Source organism: Nuphar pumila, chromosome 6, assembly GCF_984573655.1.
Source record: "Nuphar pumila chromosome 6, dmNupPumi1.hap1.1, whole genome shotgun sequence".
Classification (NCBI taxonomy): Eukaryota; Viridiplantae; Streptophyta; class Magnoliopsida; order Nymphaeales; family Nymphaeaceae; genus Nuphar; species Nuphar pumila.
Genome location: NC_143254.1, coordinates 114349826 through 114377375, shown reverse-complemented (window position 1 = coordinate 114377375; position 27550 = coordinate 114349826). Strand labels below are relative to the sequence as shown.

General features: G+C 36.2%; 1 protein-coding gene across 2 annotated transcripts; it reads right to left on the bottom strand.

The window, feature by feature from the left end:
- LOC149835786 (uncharacterized) lies at positions 1-27324 on the bottom strand. 2 transcript variants are annotated; one of them, XM_090008746.1, is made up of 9 exons: positions 26728-27324; positions 22325-22370; positions 22123-22204; positions 21942-21987; positions 21739-21837; positions 3905-3973; positions 3458-3809; positions 2070-2224; positions 1-1288 (listed from the first exon to the last, which is right to left on the bottom strand). In XM_090008746.1, the coding sequence occupies exons 1-9, from the start codon at positions 27244-27246 to the stop codon at positions 335-337; spliced, it is 2322 nt and encodes a 773-aa protein (XP_089864872.1). In that variant the 5' UTR covers positions 27247-27324; the 3' UTR covers positions 1-334. The 2 variants fall into 2 exon arrangements, with proteins under 2 accessions (XP_089864872.1, XP_089864871.1); XM_090008745.1 differs by having other exon boundaries at positions 200-1288; positions 2061-2224; positions 26728-27317.
- Positions 27325-27550: the final 226 nt, after the last annotated feature.

Genomic DNA, 27550 nt, shown 5'->3' with positions numbered 1-27550 from the left:
TTTGCAAAGCCCTCCACCCTGAAGCATTCAGTACCTCCATATAAAATATACAACAAAGATTAGACGGCGATGCCAGAACAAAACTTAAATCACTAATTTCAATGATACAAATGGCAAAAGCCTGCATCTTGAAATTTGGTACACTAATCTGTACAGGCAGCTAATCTTTTACAACACAATGTGTTCCAACCTTCTTTCTTCCCCTTCACTTCCCACCGTCCGTCAACAGTTTATGATCCTCAGTGCTCACCCAACACTAAAACCTTGAATGGAGTGTACTGGGAGTCGAAGCCTGACACCTTCGTGTCAACAAATACACTGAGATTAAAGCGCTTCAAAGTTGTAGAGCTAAATCAGGCTGCTGAGAATCCACCAGTACACCTGAATTTTGCGGTATTGGAGAAGCTGGGGGATGGAACCCGATGTTTAGATCTGGTGGGACTGAATCTGGTTTCCGATGCAACGACAATCCTCGCCAGGAGGCTTGCAGACGGGTGTTATTCCCATACCAAGCTTGATAGTCATTATGATCAGGTCCTGCTGATGTGTTTTCTGGTTTAGAATTATCTGAACAGTGCACTGGTGTTTTCTCATCTCCTGCAGGTGGTCTAGACTGCTCTGGTTCCAACTGCTTTGATGGTACCATGTAAACAACGTTGTTTCTAGTAACTGTATCAAGGAGGCGTGATGATACTGCCTCTATACCAGGCTTCAAGTTTGTTAGGCCCACGTTTTCCTGTTGCCGAGTAGGCCTGATTGATTGCATAGCAGGGCTTCCCTGAACTTGCTTAACCATATGGGGCAGAGAGAATCCACCAGTGAAGCCATTAAGAGAGGGTTGAATACCAGAGATCTGATGATGCTGGAAAGGAAGCTTGGCGCTATGAATCCCAGGGTTGAATAAAGTCTTACCGTTCTCCTTGTTTAAGATTCTTGCATTTCCAACACCCCCTTTAGCATCTCCCACACGATTCCCAGCAGGCTCATGCCCAGGAGAGATCTTGGGGGTTAGATGGCCTTCAAAAACTGGGTTTTTTGGGGACTCATGAGTCTCTGGTACATCATGCTTTGAATCAATGGATGGTGCAGTATCAGCAGGCACAGCTTTCACAGGGGATTTTCTGTTGGGTGGAGCTTCACTTTCTCCAACCCACCCAGGACCAAACCCCATTCCAGGAGGAAGAGCTCGTTGTATCTTCCGTGCAGCAACCTTCCAAGCAGCCGGCCCAAGGCTAGCAGCAAACCGTGCTAAACTCCTTGCATATGCATGTTCGATGTGAAGGCCAACCTGGTTAATCTAAACTATAAGCACAAAACCAATTATGAAATAAATGGGAAAATATTTGCTACTAATGAAGGTAAGGAATTAATGAGCTAGAAATCAGAAGGGCAAGTTGTATCAACTCAATCTAACCATATAGATGTGTTCAGCATGGTTTGTTTGCTAAGGATCAAATCATGCTTTTCTGCTGTAAAAATGAGATTTTTTGAGTTATGAAATTTTGGCACATTATGGGCTGTCGATTTTTGAACCCCTTTAAAAACCTAATTACTTGTCATAATCACATGATTAAAGAAAAAGAGTTTCCTACTAAACAAATCATGTAGATCACGTCCATAACATTTGATCGACAAAAAAATGAAAATTTTTTAAGAGTGATTTCTACTTATTAGTTCCTTACCTTTCATTAGTAGCCAATATTTTTCCGAAATCAATGTTTCACAAATCTTAAGTAAAACATCAGCAAGAGGACCAAAAAGTTTTAGGGGGCCACGCCTTCCTCAGTAGCACATGAACAGGTACATAGAAAAAGCAGATTGAATGAATAACCATGTTCTAAATCCCAGTCTGGACTCAACACTAGGGCAAGCGTCTCCAGGTTGATCTATATCTCAACTCAGACACAAGTCAAACAACAAGATGACACATATATACCCATCAAGTTCTGTTAAACAACTATCTTTAAAGTCTATTGGACTCCTATGGCCATCCTCTGTCAATCAAGTGCTAGAATGATATGCACAGCCTACTCTATAAAAAAAAACTGTTAGCAATTTACTTTGCTTACGGGTATCAATTGCTTCTTTTCTACATCGAAGATACTAAATGCTGGATGAGGTCTGGCAGCAGATTGATTTGAGAGTTTATAGGTTGCACGACGGTTTTCTTCTGAAACAAAGGGTTTCCTCCCATGTTTTAGATTCATTCCTCTATGAATGGCACCTGACAAAGAAGAAAATTGTTAGAGACAATGCCATAATTGTACTACTAAAACTGGAAATTAGAAACAACATTATGAAGCATGAACCAATGTCCGCACTTGTGGAGGGGTGACAACCAATTTTCCTATAACGGTTGGGTTACATCAAGGATCTGCTTTAAGCCCTTTCCTATTTGCTATAGTGATGGATGAGCTTACGAGATCAATTCAAGAAAATGTGCCGTGGTGTATGTTGTTTGCTGATTATATTGTTTTGATTGATGAGTCTAGAGCTGGGGTTAATGCTAAGTTAGAATTATGGAGACAGACATTGGAAGCAAGAGGTTTTAAGTTGAGTAAGAGTAAGACAGAATACATGGAATGTCGATTTAGTAAACAACGAAATAGAGATGGGAGTGTAGTGAAGCTTGGTGAGCAAGAAATACCGGTGGATGATTCTTTCAAATATTTGGGATCTATCATTCAAAAGTATGGAGAAATTGATGGAGATGTAAATCATAGGATAAAGGTTGGGTGGATGAAATGGAAGAGTGCAACTGGAGTGTTGTGCGATCGTAGAATGCCATTGCGCTTGAAGGGAATGTTTTATAGGACGACTATTAGGCCCGCTTTACTATATGGTACGGAATGTTGGGCTGCCAAGAGACATCATATTCAAAAAATGAGTGTAGCTGAGATGCGTATGCTGAGATGGATGTGTGGAAATACAATAAAAGATAAGATTCGGAATGAGGAGATACGTAAGAAGGTAGGCGTTGCACCCAGTGAAAATAAGATGAGAGAGAATCGTTTACGGTGGTTTGGACATATTCGACGAATGCCTAATGATGCTCCAGTTAGAAGGATGGAGAAATGGGAAAATATATTAGTTAAAAGAGGTCGGGGTAGGCCTAGGAAGACATGGATGGAGGTGATAGGAAAGGATATGAATGCTTTGAACCTCACCGAGGACATGGCATTGGATAGAAATGAATGGAGGAGAAGGATTCATGTGGAAGACCCAAAATGATTTTCTTTGTTGGTTCATATCGCCGACCCCAATTGTTTTGGGATGAAGGCGTAGTTGTTGTTGTATTATGAAGCATGAATAATATGTGTGTGTGTGAGAGAGAGAGAGAGAGAGATTTGTTATTATACAAATTGTGGTTTCCTTTTTGCTACTACAGTTGGTTTTAATTACACAGCATGCAATGCCTAAACTGCATCCAAACTTTTAAGCATACACAATTGCAGACCTGAAGGTTCGTCATTCTTCTCTATCAATGATGTACTTGAATCACTGTTACGAAAGTTTAGGGAAGCCCTTCCAGAAGCATCTGGAAGACTGGAAGGCTTTTCAGCAACAGAAGATTTTTTCATAGCCTCATTAGAAGTGTTAGACCAGACAGCATTATCTCCAGCATTAGCAAGAGTGGCATCTGAATCAGAACCAGCAGGTTCAAAGGGAGGTTTGCCAGCAGACTGCCGCATGAATTTCTTTACCAGGCTAGGTCTACCCCTCTGAGGTCTGGAATCCTGTTCTGTGCCATGACCATCTTGTCTTAAATTCTGAAAATTTTTCTTTGCTAGCTCCTGAATAGACCGTGCCTGGATGAAGAAGATAAGGTTTGAAGTTGGATAACCAGAAGCAGACATGTAAAGTCCAATCATGTATATACAAATCCATAACACTGTGCCTCTACCTGTCTAAAATAGATGGTTTCAGGTGCATTGTATCGCATTGCATTAGAGCATATCAAGAACACATCACTCTGCACATAAACAACAGAGATCTCAGAACCTAAAAATAAAAGAATCACTAATTGAATGGTAGAAAATCCCAATGCACAGTACTATGACAGTATTATCAAGATTTCTAAACCATGTAATTCAACTTCAGTCACATGCAAGAAAGACATGAACCTAAACATACCAAATCTTTATAACAGTTTCCTTTTCAAGAAGGCTTAGTGCCCCATTTCAAAATAGAAAGGGAAGAAAAGTTTTTCTATCTTTTTATCTACTAACAAAATTAGTTATTCAATACACCAAAAAAGTCATCTATGATAAACACGGTTTTACATCTAGAAAGAAAAAAGAAATGTGTTATTTTATAGAAAAGTTCAACAAATAATCATCAAACATCATATGTCGAGTAAGTTCGTATGACTGTGACAAGTGGAAGACGTTCAGAGATATAGCCCAAGTTTAAACATAATTAAATTTACTATACAAAACGAATATGAAACAGACTTTATTTTCTATTTTCTATAAACAGCCCTTGAGTTTTTTCTTTCTTTCTGAAGGAAAATAAGCAACAAACACTTAAGTTGTTTGAATGACAAACTACATAAAACAACTTTTAACATAAATACCACTTAGAAGTCGGTAGGTCAAGACAAATTAGATGCATCCATGGTGGATCCATGTGGTTTAAGTCTGGTTTATCTATAATTCGATTCAGGCACCACCAAATCCAACTCTAAGAGGAAACAGGCCCAGTGAAGGCACGTATATGACCAAATTGTCACACATAGACACAATATACTTGGGCTGGTCAGGCCACCTCGTGTCAGCCTGCAGCCTGACCCATGTACGACCGACCAAAATCCAGGCTCGGCCTAGGCCCGGTACAGGTCGGGCACTATTACAAACACCAGGGCCAAGACCAGTCCAGCCGATCCGAGCCCAGCAATGGGTCTACGTGTGGGCTGCCCACCCGGTCCATTGTTCAGCCCTATCCAGGAGCACAGACACCCACCTAGTAGAAACCATAGATGGAGGTTGCACCTTCTCAATCAGACAACATAGATGTATTCAACAATTTACTTTACAGGAAACATCCCTTGGATCATGGTTTTGAATGTAAAAGTCGGATTTTTTGTGTCATGAAATTTTGGTACATTGTGGGCTGTTGATTTTTTAAAATCTTAAAAAACCTACATGTTCATACAATCACGAAATCCAAAACTTGTTTTCTACTCAAAAATGCATTTAGATCACATCTATAGGGTCTGATCAACAACAAAAAACTCAAGAATTTTGAAATATTAAAGCATATGCTAGGTGGTAGTAGGTGATTCTGAAGCGCACCCTATCATTACTACTATATATATATGAACAACAGTATCATCGGACGCCTCTGGCATCGAACGAGGTCAGATGCGCCAGAGGCGTCCGATTGTATCTTTTCCGCCTTTTGGACCTTTAGCGGTGATCTTGGACCGCTGCTAAAGGTCTAGGTGGAAAACAGATCTAAAAACGAAAAATTAACATGTGCGATCAGCGGCACGTGTTGCGTCCGACGTAATGTCGAACTACTTATGAGTTCAAAGTTGCACCCTACTCTCTATATACATGTTCACTGGAACATGAGAACGGCTGTGTAAACTGGGCATTTCCAGCACTTTTTTTGCAAATCCAAGTATGTAGATGTGTTCTGCACGGTGACTTTTCTAAGAATCAACTATTGGACACAATGTGTTTTCAATGAAAAAATACGATTTTTGGATGCTTGAATATTTTATGAAGATTATGAGTCATTGATTTTAAAGCCTTTAAAAATTTTGTTTGAGCATCATAATCGGATGATTCAAGAGGTAGTCCTTATAAGCATGTAGATCGCATCCATATGGTTAGATTAAAGAGAAAAGAACAACAAATCCATGAAAATCGCAATTCACATGGTAGCTCTCATATTTTCAGTTTTCATATTCTAGTGACTATATATATATATATATATATATACACACACACACACAGAGAGAGAGGGGCGTAGCTAGGATTCATGTGAGGGGGGGAGGGCCAAACAGGGTGTAGCAAAAAAAAATGGTGTGATAGTCTGGGCTTCGGGGGCAGCGCCCCCGAAAATTTTTTTTTGAGATAAAATAAAAAATGGCTACAATTATTAATAAAAATCTATTTCATATGGACAAATCAAACTATTTGCTGCAGTCAGGGCTGGACTTGGACTGGGCTACAAAAATGGATAAAAATCTATTTCATATGGAATCAGGGCTGGGCTAGGACTGGGCTTTTAAAAAAAATAACTGGGCCGGGAGGCAGGACTGGGCTACAGCCCAGTTCTGCCCCCCCCCCCCCCCTATGTACACACACACACACACACACGAGAACTGAACATATCAGGCCCCCTTTTTCTCGTTCTGCCCCGTTAGGCCACATAGTTTGAAGTGTTTTATGATAGATCTGAACCGTTAGATTTAGTGAGAATTGACTCTTGGATCATGTTTTTTCGACAACAAAATGTATTTTGATGAACTGGAAAAAATTGATGCCTTCATAGCCATTGATTTTGGATCACTGAAAAACACTGTATACAGGTGGTGAATCTGGTGATCCAAAAGCCGGTTCCCACTAAGCAAAACCTATAGATCACATCTATGGTGTTAGATGTGAGAAAAAACGCAAAAAACTATGATTTTTGAAGGGGCCTAACGGGGCAAAACAAGAAAAGGGGCAGCACCAGCGCATTACTCTCTCTCTCTCTCTCTCTCTCTCTCTCTCTCTCTCTCTCTCTCTCTCTCTATATATATATATATATATATATATATATAGGGAATGGGGACTGTCCAACTATAGGAAGGTCCAAACTATCCAAACCACATTTGAAAATCAATTTCAAAAATGTTTTTTTTGGCAAATATGACCGTACGGATGCAATCTCTATGGTCATAGACCTAAGAACCAGCTCTTGTAGCGAATGTTTTTTATGTGTACGTAGGATTTTATAATGTGCTAAAAATCAAAGGTTTGAAATTTTTGAAGTTTTCTAGATCATAAAAATCTAATCTATACATTAAAAAACTTCACAATAACAGTGAGTTCTTAGGTTTTTTATCATGAAAATCACATCTGTGTGGCCAAATTTGCCAAAAAATGCTTTCAGATATGAATTTTGAAAGTGGTTTCAACGGTTTGTACCTTCCTTTGGTTGGATGGCCCCCCTTATATATATATATATATATATATATATATATATATATATATATATAGAAGGAGAGAGAGAGAGAGAGAGAGATTGAATTGAACATATTAGGCCCTCTTTTCTCGTTCTGCCCCATTAGGCCCCATAGTTTGAAGTGTTTTATGATAGATCTGAACCGTTAGATGTGTTGAACATGCTCAATTTAGTAGGAATAGACTCGTGGATCATGTTTTTTCGACAAAAAAATGTATTTTTGTGAGCCAAAAAAATTCATGCCTTCATAGCCATTGATTTTGGATCACCAGAAAAACCTGCATACAGGTCATTTCGGTGATCCAAAAACCAGTTCCCACTAAACAAAACCTATAGATCACATCTATGATGTTAGATATGAGAAAAAATACCAAAAAACTATGATTTTTTAATGGGCCTAATGGAGCCATACGAGCACATTATATATATATATATATATATATATATATATATATATATATATATATATATATATATATATATATATATATATATATATATATATATAAATATATATGAAAACCCGTATGTTCGAAAGGGTTTCCCTTCGAACTCAATTCTTTTTTTAATGAAAATTAGTGACAGTTTTGAACCTCCGCTGATTCTCATTTTTTTCCACCCAGAGATTCCGCTAATTCTCATTTTTCCATGTGTTCGCGTGCAATCAACAGCGACGCTTTCATCCGACATATCATCAAACACTTATAGGTCTCTCTCTCTCTCTCTCTCTCTCTCTCTCTCTCTCTCTCTCTCTCTATATATATATATATATATATATATATATATATATATATATATATATATGGTAATTAGAATATGTAAACCAGCAAACACAACAGAAATTGCTCATGTGCAAACCCTTCTCTTCCCTTTTTCCTCCCACCGTCTCCACCACCGCCCCTTCCTCTGCCTCCCCACTGCTCCTTCCTTCTCCTCCCTGCCGTCCTTCCCCGCCGAACGGCCTCCCCGTCGTTTGTTGGTTTGCATATTCTAATTACCCTATATATATATATATATATAGAGAGAGAGAGAGAGAGTTAATATTTTTTGTCATTGAAGGACCGAAACTATTGAGTATGAATCACCTTCTTTTCATATTCTTTAGAATTTTTTGTAGATTGGACCTTATGGATGTGATCTATAACGTTCGGTTAATAAAAAAAGAGTTTCAATCATGTGATTATTATGAAAATATCTTCAAGAAGATAAAGTTCAAAGACGACTAACCCACTATATTCACAATAGAAAATATGTGCACAAAGGCACAAAATAACTCTCACAAAAGAGCACAAATGCACAAAGGCATAAAAAAGAATCTTTTATTGAGAGAGAGAGTTTTACAAAAGCTTAAGGATTACAAGGGGCAATGCCCCTTATTTATAGACAAAATGGGACCCAAGGAAGAGCTCCCATAGAGACTTTGGAGCCCCTCTAACCGTCATATTTATGACCGTTGGAGGGGTCCAACGTCTCTGTGGTGGATCCCTCATTTAATATAATAACAAAAAAAAATAAAAAAGAAATGCATATTCATTTGAACATGTGTGTTACATATGAAAAGACTATTTTACCCCTAGCGAGAATTACAATATATATATATATATATATATATATATATATATATATTACAATTTACCACCCCCTCAAACTTACGGTGTAATGATCAAAAGTTAGAAATTGAATCTAGAAGAACAGAGCACCTTGGTAAAAAAGCCAGTCAGTTGATATTCTTATGTTATATAAGACAGATCTATAACTTTCTTCAGATATTCTTCTCTAACATAGTAACAGTCCATCTCGATATACTTCGTGCGCTCATAAAAAGTGTGGCTCTTGGCAATATATATTGCACTCTTGTTATCACAACACAACTTTCTGGGTCCTTGAACATGAATCCCCATATCTTCCAACAGCAGGCAAATCCACACAATCTCAATGGTTGTAGTTGTCATGGCTCGGTATTCGGCTTCAGTAGATGAGAGGGGTACCTTTTGTTGCTTCTTGCATCTCCAAAAAATTAATAATTCACCTAAGAACACACTGGGGTGACAGTTATTTGGATCACCTCTCCAATCAGAGTCAATACAAGCAATTAAATTTAGCTTAGAAGATAAAGATAGAAATACTTCTTATGTATAAATCCTTTTATATATCTGATAATTCGAAGAATTACACTCATATGAACTGATGTAGGAGCATGCTGAAATTGACTTGCAATATGTTCAGCATGTGAAATATCAGGTCTAGTGATGCTAAAATACATCAAAGATCCAACAAGTTGCATGTATGGAGTGGGATCTTTTAGAAAAAACCCATCATCAATCTTTAACTTAGTTCCTACCACTTAAGAGGTTTCCCAAATTTTAGCGTCTGTAATTCCTGACCTGTCAATAATCTCAAATATAAGTTTAGTTTGAGATAAGAAATAACCCATGTGAGAGTAGGCAACTTCTATGCCTAAAAAGTATGTCAAAAATCCTAAGTGTGACGTTTCAAATTTTTCTTTTAATATAGACTTGATACTCTTAATCCCTTTAGTATCGTCACATGTAATTAGCATATCATCAACATATAATAATAAAATCACGATTCCTTCATTGGATTTCTTGACAAATAAGGTTGTGTCAGTATAACATGAAATAAAACTATTTTCTATCATTAAGTTATCAAACCGATCATACCAAGCCTTGGGAGCTTGTTTCAAGCCATAAAGAGCTTTCCGCAAACGAAGAACTTTACCTTTAAGAACATCCATATAGACTTCTTCATTTAGGTCACCATTTAAAAAAGCATTTTTAACATCCATTTGATATATGTTTCATTTTTAATTAAGACAATAGTAATAAGACACCTAACAGTAACCATACGTGCAATAGGAGGAAAAGTTTCATCGTAGTTTATTCCATATTCTTGACTATACCCTTTGACAACTAAATGAGCTTTATACCTTTCAAAAGACCCATCAGTCTTGACCTTAAAAAACCTACCTATATCCTATTGTCTTCTTTCCACTAGGTAGATCTTTAAATTCTTAAGTTTTAGCCTTTCTAAAAGCTCTAAGTTCATTATCCATGGCTTCCCTCCATTCTACAATTTTCTTGGCTTCTTCAAAGATTTTAAGTTTCACATATGAATAAATGGCACTAAGGTATGCTATATGTTTAGGTGAAAAAGATTCATAGGATATAAATCTAGAAGGAATTCTTCTAGCTCTTTCTGTCCTATGAGGATTTAGATTATTTGTAGAGGTACGCTCACTAGTTTCACTATATTTCTTAATCGCACTTCTAAAAGTGTTTTTATCTCTATGTATATAGATGATAGGATCAATAGATGTTTCTTCTTCGGTAGGTTGTTCAAAATATTGATAAGGAGAGTTGTTATTCTCTTCTACATTTTCATATCACTAGGATTTCATCATCACTAGAAATATCATCGTTTATAGATAACAACTCAAACAAAAAAGAGTAATTCATATTAGCTCTATGAGGTTCACATTCTTCAAAACCACTAACATTTTCTAAAAATGTTACGTTCCTATAAACATATAATTTGTCATTTTTAATATCATAGCATCTAAAACTTTTTTGTGTTTCGGAATATCCAAGAAATGCACAAGGGATAGCTTTGTAATGAAGTGGATTGAATCCCATACACATACAAGAACACACTTTCAATCAGGTGGAATGCTTGATTGAATCACCGAACCACCCACACAAGGGTCTAACAAATGTTAATATTACATATAATCACTCATAAGAGTGTTAAAAGAATACAAGGCCTTCAAGGCCAATTTATAAAACAAGAGAGCCATTGGGGGCAGCCCAAGGTGACTATTGGGCTGCTCCCAACGGTCAGACCGTTGGGAGCAGCTCCAACAGTCACATTGGAGCGGCTCCCAATGTTACAAAAACCTAGAAACTGAAAAAGAAAAATAAAACCAGAAAAATAGAAGAAATAAAAAGGATTGTCAGCCCCTATTGGACTGATGCCTATTGTAGTGAAAGTATTGAAATACCCTTGATGAGTATTTCAGTTTACAACACATTAGACATACATATACATATATGTAAATCTTAGCCTATGTTAACATATCTTAACACCCCCCCTCAAACTCATGGTACAACCATCGAGAGTTTGCCAAGTAGAAAGTGGAATCTGGATGATGGTAGCGCTTTGGTGAAGAAGTCTGCGAGTTGGTATTCTGATGGAACATAGGGTAATGTGATAGTCTTTTGTAGGAACGCTTCACGAACGTAGTGGCAATCCATCTCAATGTGTTTTGTTCTCTCATGAAATGTATGATTGCTTGCAATGTAAACAGCACTCTTGTTGTCACACCATAATTTTAAAGGTTATGTAGTATGAACCCCCACGTCTTCGAAATGTTGTCTCAACCAAACTAACTCAGACGTAGTGGTCGTCATGGGCTCATACTCAGCTTCAGTCAAGGAGAGTGATACCTTCTTCTGCTTTTTGCATCGCCATGAGATTAGAGAATCACCTACAAAAACACATAAACCAGTGGTTGAGCGTCTACATCCCCTCCCTGATCAGAGTCAGAATATACAATGACTTCTAGTGAGGAAGAGGATGATAAAAACAAGCCAAGGTTAACAGATTTTTTAATATATCTAACAATTCTCATTACAACACTCATATGCACTGTAGTGGGAGCATGCTGAAATTGACTAGCAGAATGAATAGCATGAGATATATCAAGGCGGGTAATAGAGATGTAAGACAAAGCCTAAATCATCTGTATGTAGGGCGTTGGATCTTGCAAGGGCTCTCCATCATCTATTTTCATTTTGGCATTTATGACTTCCGGAGTATCGACTAATTTCTCATCTGAGAGTCATGATCTTTTAATGATCTCCGCTGCATATTTAGTCTTTGACAAAAAATAACCACAATTTGAGTAAACAACTTCTATTCCGAAAAAATATCGTAAAAAACCAAGATCTGTCATATCAAAGTTGGTTTTAAGCACATCTTTGATATGGTTAATTCCCTTCTTATCATCTCTTGTGATTATCATATCATCTACGTACAGTAGTAGAATCACCATTCCTGCATTAAAAGACTTAACAGTAAAACAAGATTTGAAATGAAGTTGTGTCATCACATCATTGAACCTATCATACCAAGCTTTTGAAGCTTGCTTTAAGCCATAAAAGGCCTTACGTAATCGAAGGGTTTTTCCATATGTTAAAGACAAACCAAGAGGAGGATTCATGTATAGTTCTTCGTCTAGGTTACCATTTAGAAAGGCATTTTTAACGTCCATTTGAAATATAGGTCATTTCCTAATCGATACTATAGCAATGAGAGTTCTAACAGTAGTCATGCGAGCAACTGGGGCAAATATCTCATCATAGTTAATCTCATATTCTTGACTATGTCCCTTGGCTACTAACCTAGCCTTATATCTTTCTAATGTTCTGTCATATTTGGTTTTTACCTTGTAAACCCATCCGCATCCTATAGTTTTTCTTTCTTTAAGTAATATTTGGATCTCCCAAGTTTTAGCCTTTTCTAATGCTTCTAACTCGTCATTCATGGCCTTAATCCATTCATGTCGGTGTTTGACCTCATGATATGATTGAGGTTCGGAATACGAGTGAATGGCCATTAGGCAAGATCTAAACCTAGGTTCAAAGGAATCATACAATACGAATCTACTAGGAGCATTCAAAATTCTTATAGATTTTGTAAGGTTAGAAGGATTTTCTTCTTGGCATTGAGAGTATCTTTTTAAAGCACTTTGTGAGTGATCTTCAGTACGACGAGCATAGGTTTGTAAATTATCGTGAGATAGGTCCATATTGTCAAGACTCATATTTACATTCTCATTTACCTCGTGAATGTTTTGACTCTCATGAATATTTTCACTCTTGTCATTGACTAGGTCAAAGAGGAACGAATAATCACAACTCTCTTGAATATTATCTTTGGTAAACCCGTTTTCATTTTCAAAAAATGTAACATTTCTAAAAACATATAATTTGTTTCTTTCAATGTCATAACACATTCTTTTTTGTTTTCGGCATAGCCCAAAAACACATAAGGAATGGCTTTAGGGGAGAGTATCATTTTTGTTGGTAAGAACAAAACATTTGCTCCCGAAAACCCTCAGTCTTTTGTAATTTGGAGACATTTTCCAAAGATTTTTAATAGGAGAAATGTTCTCAATATTTTTTGAAGGCATTATATTTATCAAGTAGACTGTCGTAAGGGCAGCATGGGACCAAAAAAATTTTGAAACATTTCTAGATACTAGAAGTGTTTTCAATAATGTGTTTATGCTTTCTTTCGGCAAAACCATTTTGTTGAGGGGTGTATGAACACAATTTTTTATGTGCAATCTAATTTAAGTCAAGATAATTTTTAAAAAAATTTGACACATTCTCCCCCAAAATCAGTTCTAAAAATTTGAATATTGGTGTTAAATTGATTTTGTATATAACTATAAAAATTTTTAAAACAATCAAATACTTCTTATTTGTGTTTTAAAAAGAATATCCAAGAGTGTCTGCTATAATCATCTACAAACACAACATAATAAGAAACGCCTCCTTTGGATATGACTGGTGTGGGCCCCCCACATCCGAATGCACTAGTTCAAATGGATTCTTAGTTATAAGATGTCTTGTTCCAAAAGGTAAAGATTTCATTTTGCCAAAAATGCAATCTTCACATACAAAATTTTTCCTTTTACAGTTTGAAAGAAATAGAAATAATTGTAATTTGGTCATACTAGAATGTCCTAGTCTTTTGTGCCAAATTTCTACATCTTTATTTTCTACAAAATTACGAAAAAATTGTTTTGGCAATTCAAGATTGTTCATAACATAGAGGTCGCATCTTCTATGGTCTTGCCTAATCGGCTTCCCGGACTGGAAATCCTATATTAGACAATCATTAGATAAGAAAACTATTTTGCAACCATAGTCCGCAATTTGAGAAACTGATAAGAGGTTTAAATTTAATTTTGGTACTACTCTAATATTCGGTATATAAAATATAGGTGTTTTTCGATAAATACCAAAACTTTTGATTTTTAAAGAGGTTCCATCGGCAGTGGAAACACAAGAATCATTTGAGTTAAACTTGCATTCGGACAATATGGGACTCATTGAAGGTCATATGGAATGAAGCACCGAAATCTAAGATCCAAGAGGTCTTACTATGGTTGTCACTTGTCGATACGATCGCTCCCGAATAAGGAAATTGAGCTTTAAATATAGGTTGCAATGCCTCCATCAATTGAGCTAAGGAGAGCGAATTGATGCATTTGGAGTTGTCCACTTCACTTCTTTCAACCGAAGTCACTCTTTTATCTTCTTTATAATCCTCCTTTCTTTTAGGACAAAAAGGTTTGATGTGTCACGGTTCATAGCAATTGTAGCAAATAATTTTTTCATATTTATTTGACTCATGATCATCACTTTTTTCATAGTTGTTGGGGTTTTTACCATTCTCATTTCTTATAAAATGAGGTGATTTATAACTCTTCGTATGATTTTCGGGCTTTGACATAGCAAGCACGGATTCTTTATCCTTATAAGTGGATGGCTTTTTCAACCTATTCTCTTCCATAGTTAATTCTTCAAGTGTCTCAACTATGGAAGGAACCCCTCCTCTATGAAGAAAAGTAGACTTAGTTCCTTCAAATTCGGGCCTAAGTCCATTTATGAATTGATAAAAATGTGCCGCTTTGATTTGATTTTCGCAGAGTTCAACATCTCGTGGGCAATGTCATTTTAGCTTAAAAAGAGTCAATTCATCTCAAAGGAGAGAGAGTGCATTGTAGTACTCTCTTATGCTCATCTCCCCTTGAGTCATTGTCCTCACTTTATTTTAGACATTACATATATGTGCAATATCCTTAAAACTATATATGTCTTTAAGGTATTTTCAAGCATCACTAGCGAAGTCAAACTTCGCCAAACTAGAACATTTGTGAATGCCCACACTATTGACGAGTCATCCAATAATTTTGGAATTGACCCATCCTCCATTCCTTCCATCTTTTCTCATATTTGGAAACGGCTTTAGCCATTTCGTCTCCTTGAAGTGCAACTTCTTTTTCGTTCTCAAACTTTGTAAGGATGAGTTTAGGCTCCTTGTCGGAGCCGTCAACAAACCCCCAAAGCCCATTTTCTCATATTTTATGTTTTACTATGGATGCCCACGTCACATAGTTGGTGTCATTTAGGCATATGGGAATGGAGACAATCATTTCCCTCTCATTCTCCATTTACAACAAGCGGAAATAAAAAACAAGAGAAGGTGAGAAAGAGAGGAAGAAAGAAAAAGAATATGATACAAGGCCTTTTTTAGGTGGTCCGCTTCCCGATGCAACAACCAAAATTTTTCCAAGTCTAAGATCCTCCTTTTGATCACGATCTTCTTTCTAACAGACGTCCTTTGGAACACCAAAGCTCTGATACCATGTAATAAAGTGGATTAAATCTGATACACATGCAAGAACACACTTTCAATCAAGTGGAATGCTTGATTGAATCACTGAACTACCCACACAAGGGTCTAACAAATGTTAATATTGCATATAATCACTCGTAAGAGTGTTACAAGAATACAAGGCCTTCAAGGCCAATTTATAGAACAAGAGGGCTATTGGGGGCAGCCCAAGGTGACTGTTGGGCTGCTCCCAACGGTTAGATTAATGATCGCTGGGAGTAGCTCCAACAGTCACATTGGAGTTGCGCCCAATGTTACAAAAACCTAGAAACTGAAAAAGAAAAAGAAAACCAGAAAAATAGAAGAAATAAAAAGGATTGTCAGCCCCCATTGGGCTGAAGCCTATTGTAGTGAAAGTACCAAAATACCCTTGATGGGTATTTCGGTTTACAGCACATTAGATGTACATATATGTATATGTATACATATATACATATACATATATGTAAATCTTAGCCTATATTAACATATTTTAACAAGCTTTTGGTGGGAGTTTATCATGTTTGTCGGTAAAAACAAAACATTTGCATCCAAAAACTCTCATTCTTTTGTAGTCGGGTTCTTTTTTATATAAAATTTCAAAAGGAGAGTTCTTATTTAAAAATTTTTGAAGGAAGACGATTTATAAGATAAACGGATGCAAGAGCCGCCTCGGCCCAAAATCTTTTAAGAATATTTTGAGAAATAAGCAAAGTTCTAGTGGTTTCAATTATATCTCTATGTTTCATTTCGGCTAGACTATTTTGTTGAGGTGTTTTGGGACAAGATTTTTTATGAAAAATTCTATTGATTTGAAGATAATTTTTAAATTCATTTGAAAAATATTCACTTCCGGAGTCTGTTCTAAGAATTTTTAAGTTACCATTAAATTGATTTTTAATCAACATATGATATGTCTTAAAAGATGCAAAAACCTCATGTTTATGTTTAAGGAAATATATCCAACAATATCTAGAGTAATCATCAACAAAAATGACGTAATATGCACATCCTCCTTTAGATATGACGGGTGCCGATCCCCATACATCCGAATGCACAAGTTCAAATGGTTTAGTTGTGAACATAGATCTTTGTTCAAAAAGCAAACCTTTCATTTTTCTAAGAATACAATCATTACAAGTGAAGTCACTTTTACAAAGATCTTTAACAAAATGTAAATAAGAAAGCTTGATGACATTGGGAGGCCCAAGATTACAAAAAAAATGTTTTGGAATTTGTAGAAACTCCAAGTAGTATAGATCTCATTTCCTAGAGCCTTCCCCAATCAACTTCTCGGACCGGTGATCTTGTACCCAACATTTATTTGAAGAACGTAACATTTCATCCATAGTTCGAGAATTGACAGATCGAAAGCAAATTTAAATTTAATTTTGGTATAAATCTAACTTTGAGAATAAAAAAATCTTGTTTTTTCAAAGTTTCCAAATCCTTTGATTTCAAAAGAAACGTCATTTGCTGTTGAGACAAAAGAAGGTAATACATTTTTTGTATATTCGGAAAGTGCAAAAATATTTGGAGTCATATGAAAGGAGGCACCCGAATCTAAAAGCCAAGGAGTCTTACCGGGAGGAGAAAAAGTTGATATGGTGGCACCAGAAATGGATCCTTTGAATAGGGGTTGAAGGGCCTCCATGACTTGACTCAATGATAATGCTCCATAGGGTGGTTGAAATATGGTAGACATGGCCACCTTCTTCTTCCACTTTGGACAAACCGACTTAATATGTCCTGGTTCTTTACAAAAATGACAAATAATTTTTCCATACTCCTTTCCTTGGTTTCATCTTCCACTTTGGCCACATTCTTCCCTTACTCCTTGATTTTGATTTTTAAATGTGGTCAAGTGAGGAGGCTTATAGGTTTTTAAATTATTTTTTGGTATAGAAACAGCACAGGCTCCTTCATTATCATCCTTGGTTGAAGGTATAGCTAAAACACTTTGATTGGATTTACTCATTCCTATTTGAGTTTCTTCCCCACTTAGTTTAGTGAGAACATCTTCTAGAGGTGAAGAAGTGAAAGAAGATAAAAGATAAGATCTTGTCTGCTCAAATTTGGGTCTAAGCCCATTCAAGAAATTGAAAAAACGATCTTCTAATTGTTTGTGTCGTAGTTTAATGGCTTCTCCACTCCACCTTTGTTCAAGGAAAGCGAGTTCATCCCAAATAGATGATAATTCGGCAAAATATTCTCTAATAGTCATTTCTCCTTGTTGAAGAGTTAAAGCCCTTTTTTGAAGATAGTATTTGTGAGATAAATCTCTCGAGGTATACATCCTCTCAAGATATTCCCAAACTTGAGATGCCTTCTTGAATTTTAAAATATTGGCATTAATCCTAGTCTCAATCGTAGAACAAATCCATGAAAGAATTTTATAATTTTTCATTTCCAATTCTTCATGTTTTTTATTGTATTCTTCGAAAGCCTCCACTCTTTCCTCTCATCAAGAACTTATATATCTCCTTCTTCAACTATAGTAATTTTAGGCTCGGGTTCCAGAATCGTACCTTTGATGTAGCCCCAAAGCCCTTTACCCTTGATATGGGCTTCCATATTTTCGGCCCAAAGATGATAGTTTGAGTCGTTGAGTATGAATCCGAGAGAGAAATGTGAATTCTTTTCAGCCATGAAGAAGTTTTTTTAGAGACAAGAATCTGCATGATTGAATACACACCCCAACGGGTTTTTCTTTAGCTATTCTTGTACCACGCCAAAGGGAAAGAAGTTTGCAAGAGCTTTCCACATCAAAATAGAAGAATGAGGAGTAGGCACATTTTTCAAGGCAACAACCACGATGACTGCAGCACACACGCTAGCTTCTTATAAACCTTGCTTTGATACCATGTGAAAATATCTTCAAAAATGACTTGATTAACCCACTATATTCACAATGAAAAATATGTGCACAAAGGCACAAAATAACACCCACAAAAGAGCACAAAGGCATAAAAAAAATCTTTTATTGAGAGAGAAAGCTTTACAAAAGCTTAAGGATTACATGGGACAATGCCCCTTATTTATAGACAAAATGAGAACCATGGAGGGGCTCCCATAGAGACGTTGGAGCCCCTCCAACGGTCATATTTACGACCGTTGGAAGGGTCAAACGTCTCTATGGTGGACCCCTCCTTTAATATAATAACAAAAAGAAAAAAGAAAAATAAGAAAAGCATATTCATTTGAATATGTGTGTTACATGCGAAAAGACTATTTTACCCCTAGTGGGTATTACAATATATATATATATATATGAATCACAATTTAACAATTATGACATGTAAGCTTTTAAGGAGTTCAAAAATCAAGGGCCCACAATGCACTAAAAAAATTTACAACTCAAAAAATCATATTTTTAGATTGAAATAACACTAAGGTTTGATCCCTAGCAAACAAACAATGTTGAACACATCTATGAGTTCAGATTGAGTCAATAAAGCTTGAACCTATGGTTTTCAGCTCAACAATTTTATGCCTTTAAGCATGGTTTGTTTGCTAATGGATCAAGCCCTTGATCGTGCTTTTCTGATGTAAAAATATGATTTTTTGAATTACGAAATTTGGCACATTGTGGGCCATTGATTTTTTAACCCTTTTAAAAACCTAATTACTTGTCATAATCACATGATTCAAAATAAGTTTCCTACTAAACAAACCATGTAGATCACATCCATGACATTTAATCTATAAAAATTGGAAATTTTTTAAGACTAATGATTTCTACTCAATAGTTTCATACGTTCAATAGTAGCCAATATTTACCCATATCATATATATATATATATAGAGAGAGAGAGAGGGATCGGATGGTATTCCCCAAGTTTTGGTGTGCCCCAGGTAACCCTACGGACGTGTTAAACATAGTTAGGTTGCTAAGAATCAGACTTTGTGTTTTCTGAAAATAAGATCATGAATTTTTAACTTGTCAAATTTTGGCACATTGTGAGCCGTTGATTTTTCATGCCTACCAAAATCCTTATACATCATAATGATATGATCCAAAATATGCTTTTTATTAAACAAACCATGTAGATCACATTTGTAGGGTTGTTTTAACCATCTAATCAACGTTGTAAGTATCGTATCGATCAGGCCCAAAATAAGATACGTATCGTATCACAAAAACCATAATTTTTTAATACAAAATTTTAAAATTTTCAAAAAATACAAAAAAAAAAACCAAAAACTCTAAAAAATCAACACATGAAACAATGATGAATTGCATAAAATACAACCATAAAACCACATATGAAGCATTTATGTCTCTATGAGTTGCATAAGACATCATCAAACATCAACTATCTCATAAGAACAATGCAAAATATTAAATATCTTGCAATTAAGAACATGCCACAAGACCCATACTTTCATATTACATAGACAAATATGCAATAGTGAAACTCGAATTTCAATCGGTTTTGACTCATTACTTGATTGTCTCATTGCCATGCCGGATCATCTGATGCCATCTTTATTGGAGGAGTGTGGAGCCTGATTTCGACCTTTATATAAATCCCTAATTTTTGCAGATCCAACTTCGCAAAAAGTTGGCAAGGTGTTGAAAGGGGCAGCGCCCCCTGCCCGTAAGGTGAGGATTCGGGGGTGTGAGCCCCCGATGCAAAAAAAAAATTAATGGGTAGTTTTGTAATTTTACTTGTAATAGAGATTTTGTACCTTAACACAATTCCTTGAGAGAAAAAATGATGGATATGCACTCTTACTTGAGCAAACCGCAAAAACCCTCCCCCTTGAGCACGGATCGGCTCCCAAATCTCTCTCATGACTCCTAGGGTGTGTGGATACCCCTCTATTGGCCTCTACACAAATGAGGAAGTCGGCCCTCAAGAGGTCTTTAAAACCCAAAAATTAAAAAATAAGTTTCGATTCTTTTTAAAGTGTGTCGAAGGTGTATTGTACGATACAAATCGAGAAACGATGTGAGAAGTGGAAGAAACAAAGGGCTCATAAGTACACATGAAGCGGGAAGCGAGAAGTTAATAAGAAGCATTTGAAAAGTAAAGTAAGTTCTTTTTAAAGATCACATAATAGTACAAGAATTACAGAAAATATATTGTTATTTAAGGTTTATTCTCCAATCTATTTAAAATAGGTCAGCTATGGTAGTGTTATTATAGGAATCATGTCATTATGAAAATATATTGTTTTCATTGAAAATTCAATTCTCATATTTAAAGTCTGATGTTATTGGAAGCATGCTTCCATGATAAGGGAACCAAACAACAAAGGTGTTTAGTTCCCAGTTTCTAAAGCAGCTTTCCAAGAAGCTAGCGTCTCAACATAGGTAGAAGCTTCCAATAACCATGGTTCAAAGTAACTTTTGCTATACAAACCCTTAATAGGTGCTAATAGATGAACAAAGAACCAACTGTTCTCCGACTTCCTTTAACAAATGAAATAATAATACCATCTGGCACCAATTTGTATGCATCTAGCATCTAAGGGCCTTTAACATCTGGCTTTTATGGATGAGAAATGCTTAATTTGTTTCCCAGCCCTCAAGTTCTTCAGAGTCTCAATCAAAACCAACGCCATAAGAAAAAACAACTGGTAACCTCGTCTATGATCGAGAACAAGTAAGCACTAAAAGGGTTGACAAATAGCTAGTTAAACACAAACAGAAGGCATAATACTCTCCACAAATGCAGGCAAATGTCTGCATAATGAAGAACAATGAGAAGTGAATAACCATTTGAACACATTCCAAAGAAATATACTTAATCTGTCTTCCAGCCCTCAAGTTCTTCAAAGTCTCAATGAGAACCAATGCCATAAGAAAAACAACTGGTAACCTCCTTTATGATCGAGAACAAATAAGCACTAAGGCAGTCAACAAATAGCTAGTTAAATACAAATAGAAGGCCTAAATACTCTCTACAAATGTCACACAATTGTCCGAATAACAAAGAATAATGAGAAGTGAATAGACATTTCAATGCAATCCAAAGAAATATATCCGAGTGATAAACAAAAGCAGACAATAACTGGCATCTTATCCAACTGATAGATACTACATAACAGGAGGCCAAATATTAAAGTGTCTTCTACTTAACCAACCTCGAATTGTTCAAAAGTGGTATAAACTCCAGTTGTAAGCTTCTTTCTCACAGTGCTGAAATCCATCAGATGCTCTATAATATCATGATAATCTGGTAGCTGGTAGGTTAATCTTTCTCAGTATAATGGAAGGCATTTAAAGAAATAAGGCAGAAGAAAATATTTAAAAAAAAAAACAGCACAGATTCCATGACAAAACACACCTCTTCAGGATCCACAGGCTCAGAGAACACACCATAAGTGTCTTTTCTGTAGTTCATATGCAATAACAGAACAAGAGATGAAAACATCAGAAAACAAAAAGGAAAAGGATGTGACCAAAGATGATGAAAAACATAGGATGCTAAACAGCAAGCAGCCATTTCATCTAAATGTCTCACATACTTCTGAAGCCGCTCAAGAATAAAAAGAAGCAGCTTCACATTTGGTAAAGGTGTTGTAGCGACAGAACTAGATGGTGTTCCAGCTGAAATAAACAAGAAACAGTAATTTTCCAGGCATGCAGAAATTTTACCAGGAAAGAAACACTTGTAATAAACAATTATATATAATTAAAGAATAAAATAAAATGCAGCCTAAATTCCACCTGGAGGAAGATCCCTGCCTTTCTGGTCACTGTTTTGCTTTTTCACCTAGAAAAAAAACATTCAAGCAAAATATTATAAAGCATAGAAAGCAAAAGAGAAGAAGGTGAAGGGAAAGGAAGCATTGGAAGTAAAAAATAACTACAAAAAAAGCCTTAACCAAATGTTAAACTATAGAAAAAGACAATTTTGAGTATTGCATATCATCCGATAGTAGATGCTCGAATCAAAGAAATAAACGGAGCTGCCAGAAGAAATCGATATACGATAAACAAGGAGGAATAAGTTTTCAGTAAACAAACAAACAAAATGGTATATTAGAAACTTCAACAAAGATGTAACGGTTACTTTCCCGAAAAGGAAAAGGGTGTGTTAAACATTGAATTTTGATCAAGAGGCACTATGAAGTATGAACGATAAGAATAATTTATGAAGAATGGACGTAGATATCTTTTAATCATAAATAGTCAAGCACTTCACATGAATTTTTTTATCTATATTACCCACTTTGCAGGATATCTGTCCTTGAAAAATAAAAATTGATAATACCAAAAGCCAACAAAATGTGAACATGCTACACAGGGTTATCATGCAAATGTATTCAATTCATGGTTTCCACAATCTTCGGTATATCTTTCCTCAGATGCAAAAGACTAGAATGCCACCTCAGAACATTTAAAGGTTTGAGTAGAAAGCAAAATTTTCCCCTGAAAAAATCCAACAAAAAATCAAACTTTTATGATCACACACACACACACACACACACACACACACACACACACACACACACACACACACACACACACACACACACACAGAGAGAGAGAGAGAGAGAGAGATTAGTAATAAATAGCAACAATCAAGGTTGTGACAAAAAGCAAGAAGCATGAGGTGTCAGAAGCAATGCATAAGTGAGCGTTTAAAAAATGCTTGAACATGTGAAGCATGAAGGATGTGGGAAGCGGGTAAGAAATAAAAATAAAAACCAGCAGAAAATGGCAAAAAAAAAGTATAGTTAAAACATGTTTTCTTTACTTAAAATGAATTTTTAGAAAAAAATACTTCTTGTGTCACAACCAATCTGTCAAACCAGAACTTTGAATGAAGTAAAAGAACAAACCTATGAGGCTAAAAATAGATCTATTTATCTTATTATCTACGATCACATTTTATTGTGCTCTATTCGTTCGAGACACCTTTGTCAATACAAACGAAATATTGGAAAAACAAATCAGATAAAATACAATAAATAAACTAAATATAAATAAGGCATTGTGATTGTGTTCTTAGTTGTCAAAGGTGGTGCCTAGGCGCAGCCCCACCACTGGAGCTTATGGGTCTGGGCGATGGGGCCCTTTTTGCCCGCTTAGGTGTCACCCAGCTTGCCTAGGCAGCACCTAGGTTGTGCCTGCCTAAGCACCAAGGACATTTATGTCCTTTTTTTTAATTATTTGACTACATTGAGTCCAAACCTGGTCAACTTAATAAAGTTGTTTCCCTTTAGGGCAAATATAAAGGGGGAAGACTACTCTCTCTCTCTCTGTTCACTGCCAGCGAGGAGGTCCCTGTCACCCCGAGGTACGCATTTTTTTTTACTTTTTTCCTTTATTTTTTATCGCTTCTTCTTCTTCATTTTCTCCACCATCTCTTCTTCTTCTCTTTTTCCCCCTTTTTCCTTTTTTTCTCCACCATCTCTTCTTCTCTTTTTTTCTTTTTTCTTCTTTTTCCTTCCCCTTTCCTTTTCTTTTTTTTTCTGTTATTTTTCTCCTCCTCTAAGCTCTCACCCTCCAGTCACTTTGTTGTTTTTTTCCTTCTTTTCTTTCCCTCCTTTTTCCTTTTTTTCATTTTTCAGTTTTTCATATATACATATATATAGAGAGAGAGTAATGTGCTGGTTCTGCCCACTTTCTTGTTCTGCCCCATTCTTCCCCCTCAAAATCGTAGTCTTTTTATAGTTTTTCTCACATCTAATATCATAGATGTGATCTATAGGTTTTGTTTAGTGGAAACCGTCTTTTGGATCACTGGAATCTGACCTGTATACAGGTTTTTCCTGTGATCCAAAATCAATGGCTATGAAGGCATCAAATTTTCCCGGCTCATAAAAATACATTTTTTCATCCAAAAAATATGATGTAAAAGCCAATTCTCACTAAATCAAGCATGCTAAACACATCTAACGGTTCAGATCTATCATAAAACACTTCAAACTATGGGGCAGAACCAGAAAAGTGGGCCTAATATGTCCAGTTCTTATATATATATATATATATATATATATATATATATAACCAGTGTTTTCACAGATATATATTAGATAATATATAATCAGTTTCTCAGTTATATAATCAGTTTCTCAGTTATATAATATGTTTTTCAGTTATATATATGTTATATATTTAATTAATTATATAAATCTGTGTATTTGTGTGGAAAAAAGATATACATGCACGTTAGGATGTTATATTATTCTGTAAATCATGTCATGTTGTGTGTGTGTGTGTGTGTATATATATATATATATATATATATATATATATATATATATATATATATATATATATATATATTCTTTTTGTTCTTTGTATCTTTTTTCACACACACTAGTTTATACTCACTTATATATACAGATTAATTATATAAATCTGTAATAGATGAGTCAGTTTTTTCACACACACACACACTGCAGTAGTGTCTTAGCTTCATTGGTAATTGTCAGCTTTTATGTTATATTTGCTTCATTCCTAATTGTCTGTTTTTATGGTATATTTGTGTCATTCCTAATTGTCTTTTTTATATTATATTTATTTCATTCATAATTGTTTGCTTTTATGTTATATTTGCTTCATTCATAATTGTCTGCTTTTATGTTATATTTGCTTCATTCCTAGCTGTTTGTATTTATATTATATTTGATTCATTCATAATTGTTTTTTGTGTTATATTTGCTTAACAATATTTGCTTTATTCATAATTGTTTTTGTTTTTGTTTATGTTTAATGTTATGCAAATGTAGGAAGTTTGTGATATATTTCACTGAAGTTCATATTTAAACTTCATTATCATATGTTTATCACTTAAGTTTAACAATTTATTATGATATTTCTACTTTTTTTTCAATGTTTTATTCTTTTGGTCCCACCTAGTCCTGCTTAGGCTTTTTAGGGGTCTTCCCCCTAGTCTCCACCTAGCACTTTTGACAACTAAGGTTGTGTTAGATTGGCACCACAAGAAATGAAAATGAAGTGAAGTAAAGAATTAGGGAGAAAAAATAATCTCGTGCTTATTCACTAGAGGCCCCAAGATTGACCTCTTGTTTCTTGAGGGAGTCCCACAGAAACCAAAAAGACAAAGAAATTCTATATAATTCTTTGTTGTTACATTATCTGGAATCATATAGGAACAATAGTGAACAAGTATGAATATGGCAAGAGAGTGGCAGAGAAACAATTACACAAAACCAGAACTAGCTACTATACCGATAAAGCATAAATCTTAAAAAGAAAGTACAATTCTTTTACCAATTCAGAAACATTTACAATATAAGAAAGCTTATTTTCATATTGGAAGAAGCAAGCCTTCCATTTTTCAAGTTTCATGCTTCCAAAGATTTAAGAAGCTTCTGGTAACTATGGTACTCCCAATTCAGAAACATTTACAATATAAGAAAGCTTATTTTCATATTGGAAGAAGAAAGCCTTCCATTTTTCAAGTTTCATGCTTCCGAAGATTTAAGAAGCTTCTGGTAACTATGGTACTCCCACCCCTTAACATAGCCCGATTTCCAGTCAAGATCCTTTTCCAAATTGGAATGGACGTAACGGTGAACAAACAAGAGTATGAAAGCGAAAGAATGGCATCCATGAGAATCTTTTTATTACAAAATTCTTGTAATTAATCTAAAAGACTTCCCCTAGATAGAACAATCAAGTTAAATAATCATCACAAAAGAAATGAGATTCCCGAACGACAGCATCCACAGAGTGAAGAAGCATCCTCCATTCCTCTACAGCATCAACAGAGTGAAGAAGCGTCCTCCACACCTCTACTCTCCCTAACACTCAGTACTCAGAAAAGGTTTCATCTTTTTTAAATTAGGACAGGTGAATCAGGAAATTAACAGTTTCAAATATTTTTCTAGAAAGGAAAGAGTGTAAAAGCCTCAAATTTCACATCTTTCTCCCATAAATGGAGCTGTTTTGTTTCATTAGAAACGTTTCTTCCATTTGTCTACAAAAGAAGGGTGGGCGGACGTCAACATGAAGCTTGCAAAGAGTATCCCAAAAGCGAGATATTTGTTTGCTTCCTACTTAGAAACAAGAGAATCAAGACAGCGAAAGATATCGAATTTCTTAAATCCAATCCACACATATCTTGGATCCACGAAAACCCTAAAGACACTCACCTTCGCAAGCACCGATCCGGCTTCCTGGCCGCCATATCCCGCCGATCCGTTGCACACCACAGCCTTCTTCGTCTCCGAAACCGAGTCGATCTTCCTCTTCTTGAGCGGCTTCTCTCCGTTCTCCGACTCATCGTTCGACGCCGAGCCGGACGCCTCGACGAGGTCCGAAGACGAAGGCGAGCGCGGGTGGAACGAGCGGGGCAATCGCAGGACGAGCTTCAATTTCTTCTCCTTCTTCTCGTCGTCGTCCTCATCATCATCATCATCCTCGTCATCTTCATCCTTGTGCTCGATCTGGCTGGCGTGCCTTCTGGTGATCCGCCGCGGGGTCGGATCTGGCTTAGGGTTAGGGCTATGGCCGGCGGAGTTGGTGTAGTTTGGGTTAGGGTGAGGGTTAGGGTTAGGGTTTCGCTTATTTCCTTGTTGCTGCGGGTGTTGTTGGAGAAGGTTGCGCTTCTGTAGATCTAAGAGGGACGGCCTTCCTTTCTTCTTCCCCGCCACCGCCACAACCTTGCCCATTTTTCTCTCTTTTTTTTTTTTCTTTTGTTTTCTTTTTTGGTTTTTCCTCTCTCTCAGTCAACCCTCGCTCCAAAGATCAGGGCCCGGGAAAAACTTTCCTTTTTCACTCTCTCTCGTTCCCTTCTCTGGGGAGTCGAGACTCGGGAGCGATGCATGCCTCTTTGTTCGTGCGAGTTCGAGCGTGCGATCCGATGCGCTGCACGTGCGAGGTGGACCCCCTCTTTCTCCCACCCAACTTGGTTCGTTCGGATTTATGGACGGCCGTATACCTTTACTAAGTTGACTTGTACGGCTAATATTGGTT

Bases quoted from the DNA above. Each gene is read 5' to 3' on its own strand.
- LOC149835786 (XM_090008745.1), bottom strand. From the start codon at position 27,246: ATGGGCAAGGTTGTGGCGGTGGCGGGGAAGAAGAAAGGAAGGCCGTCC. The intron at 21,838-21,941 runs GTGTGTTTTGTC...TTAACCTACCAG, and splicing joins AGCCTGTGGATCCTGAAGAG to CTACCAGATTATCATGATAT. The intron at 3,974-21,738 runs GTTGGTTAAGTA...GTTTATGTGCAG, and splicing joins CCACTTTTGAACAATTCGAG to AGTGATGTGTTCTTGATATG.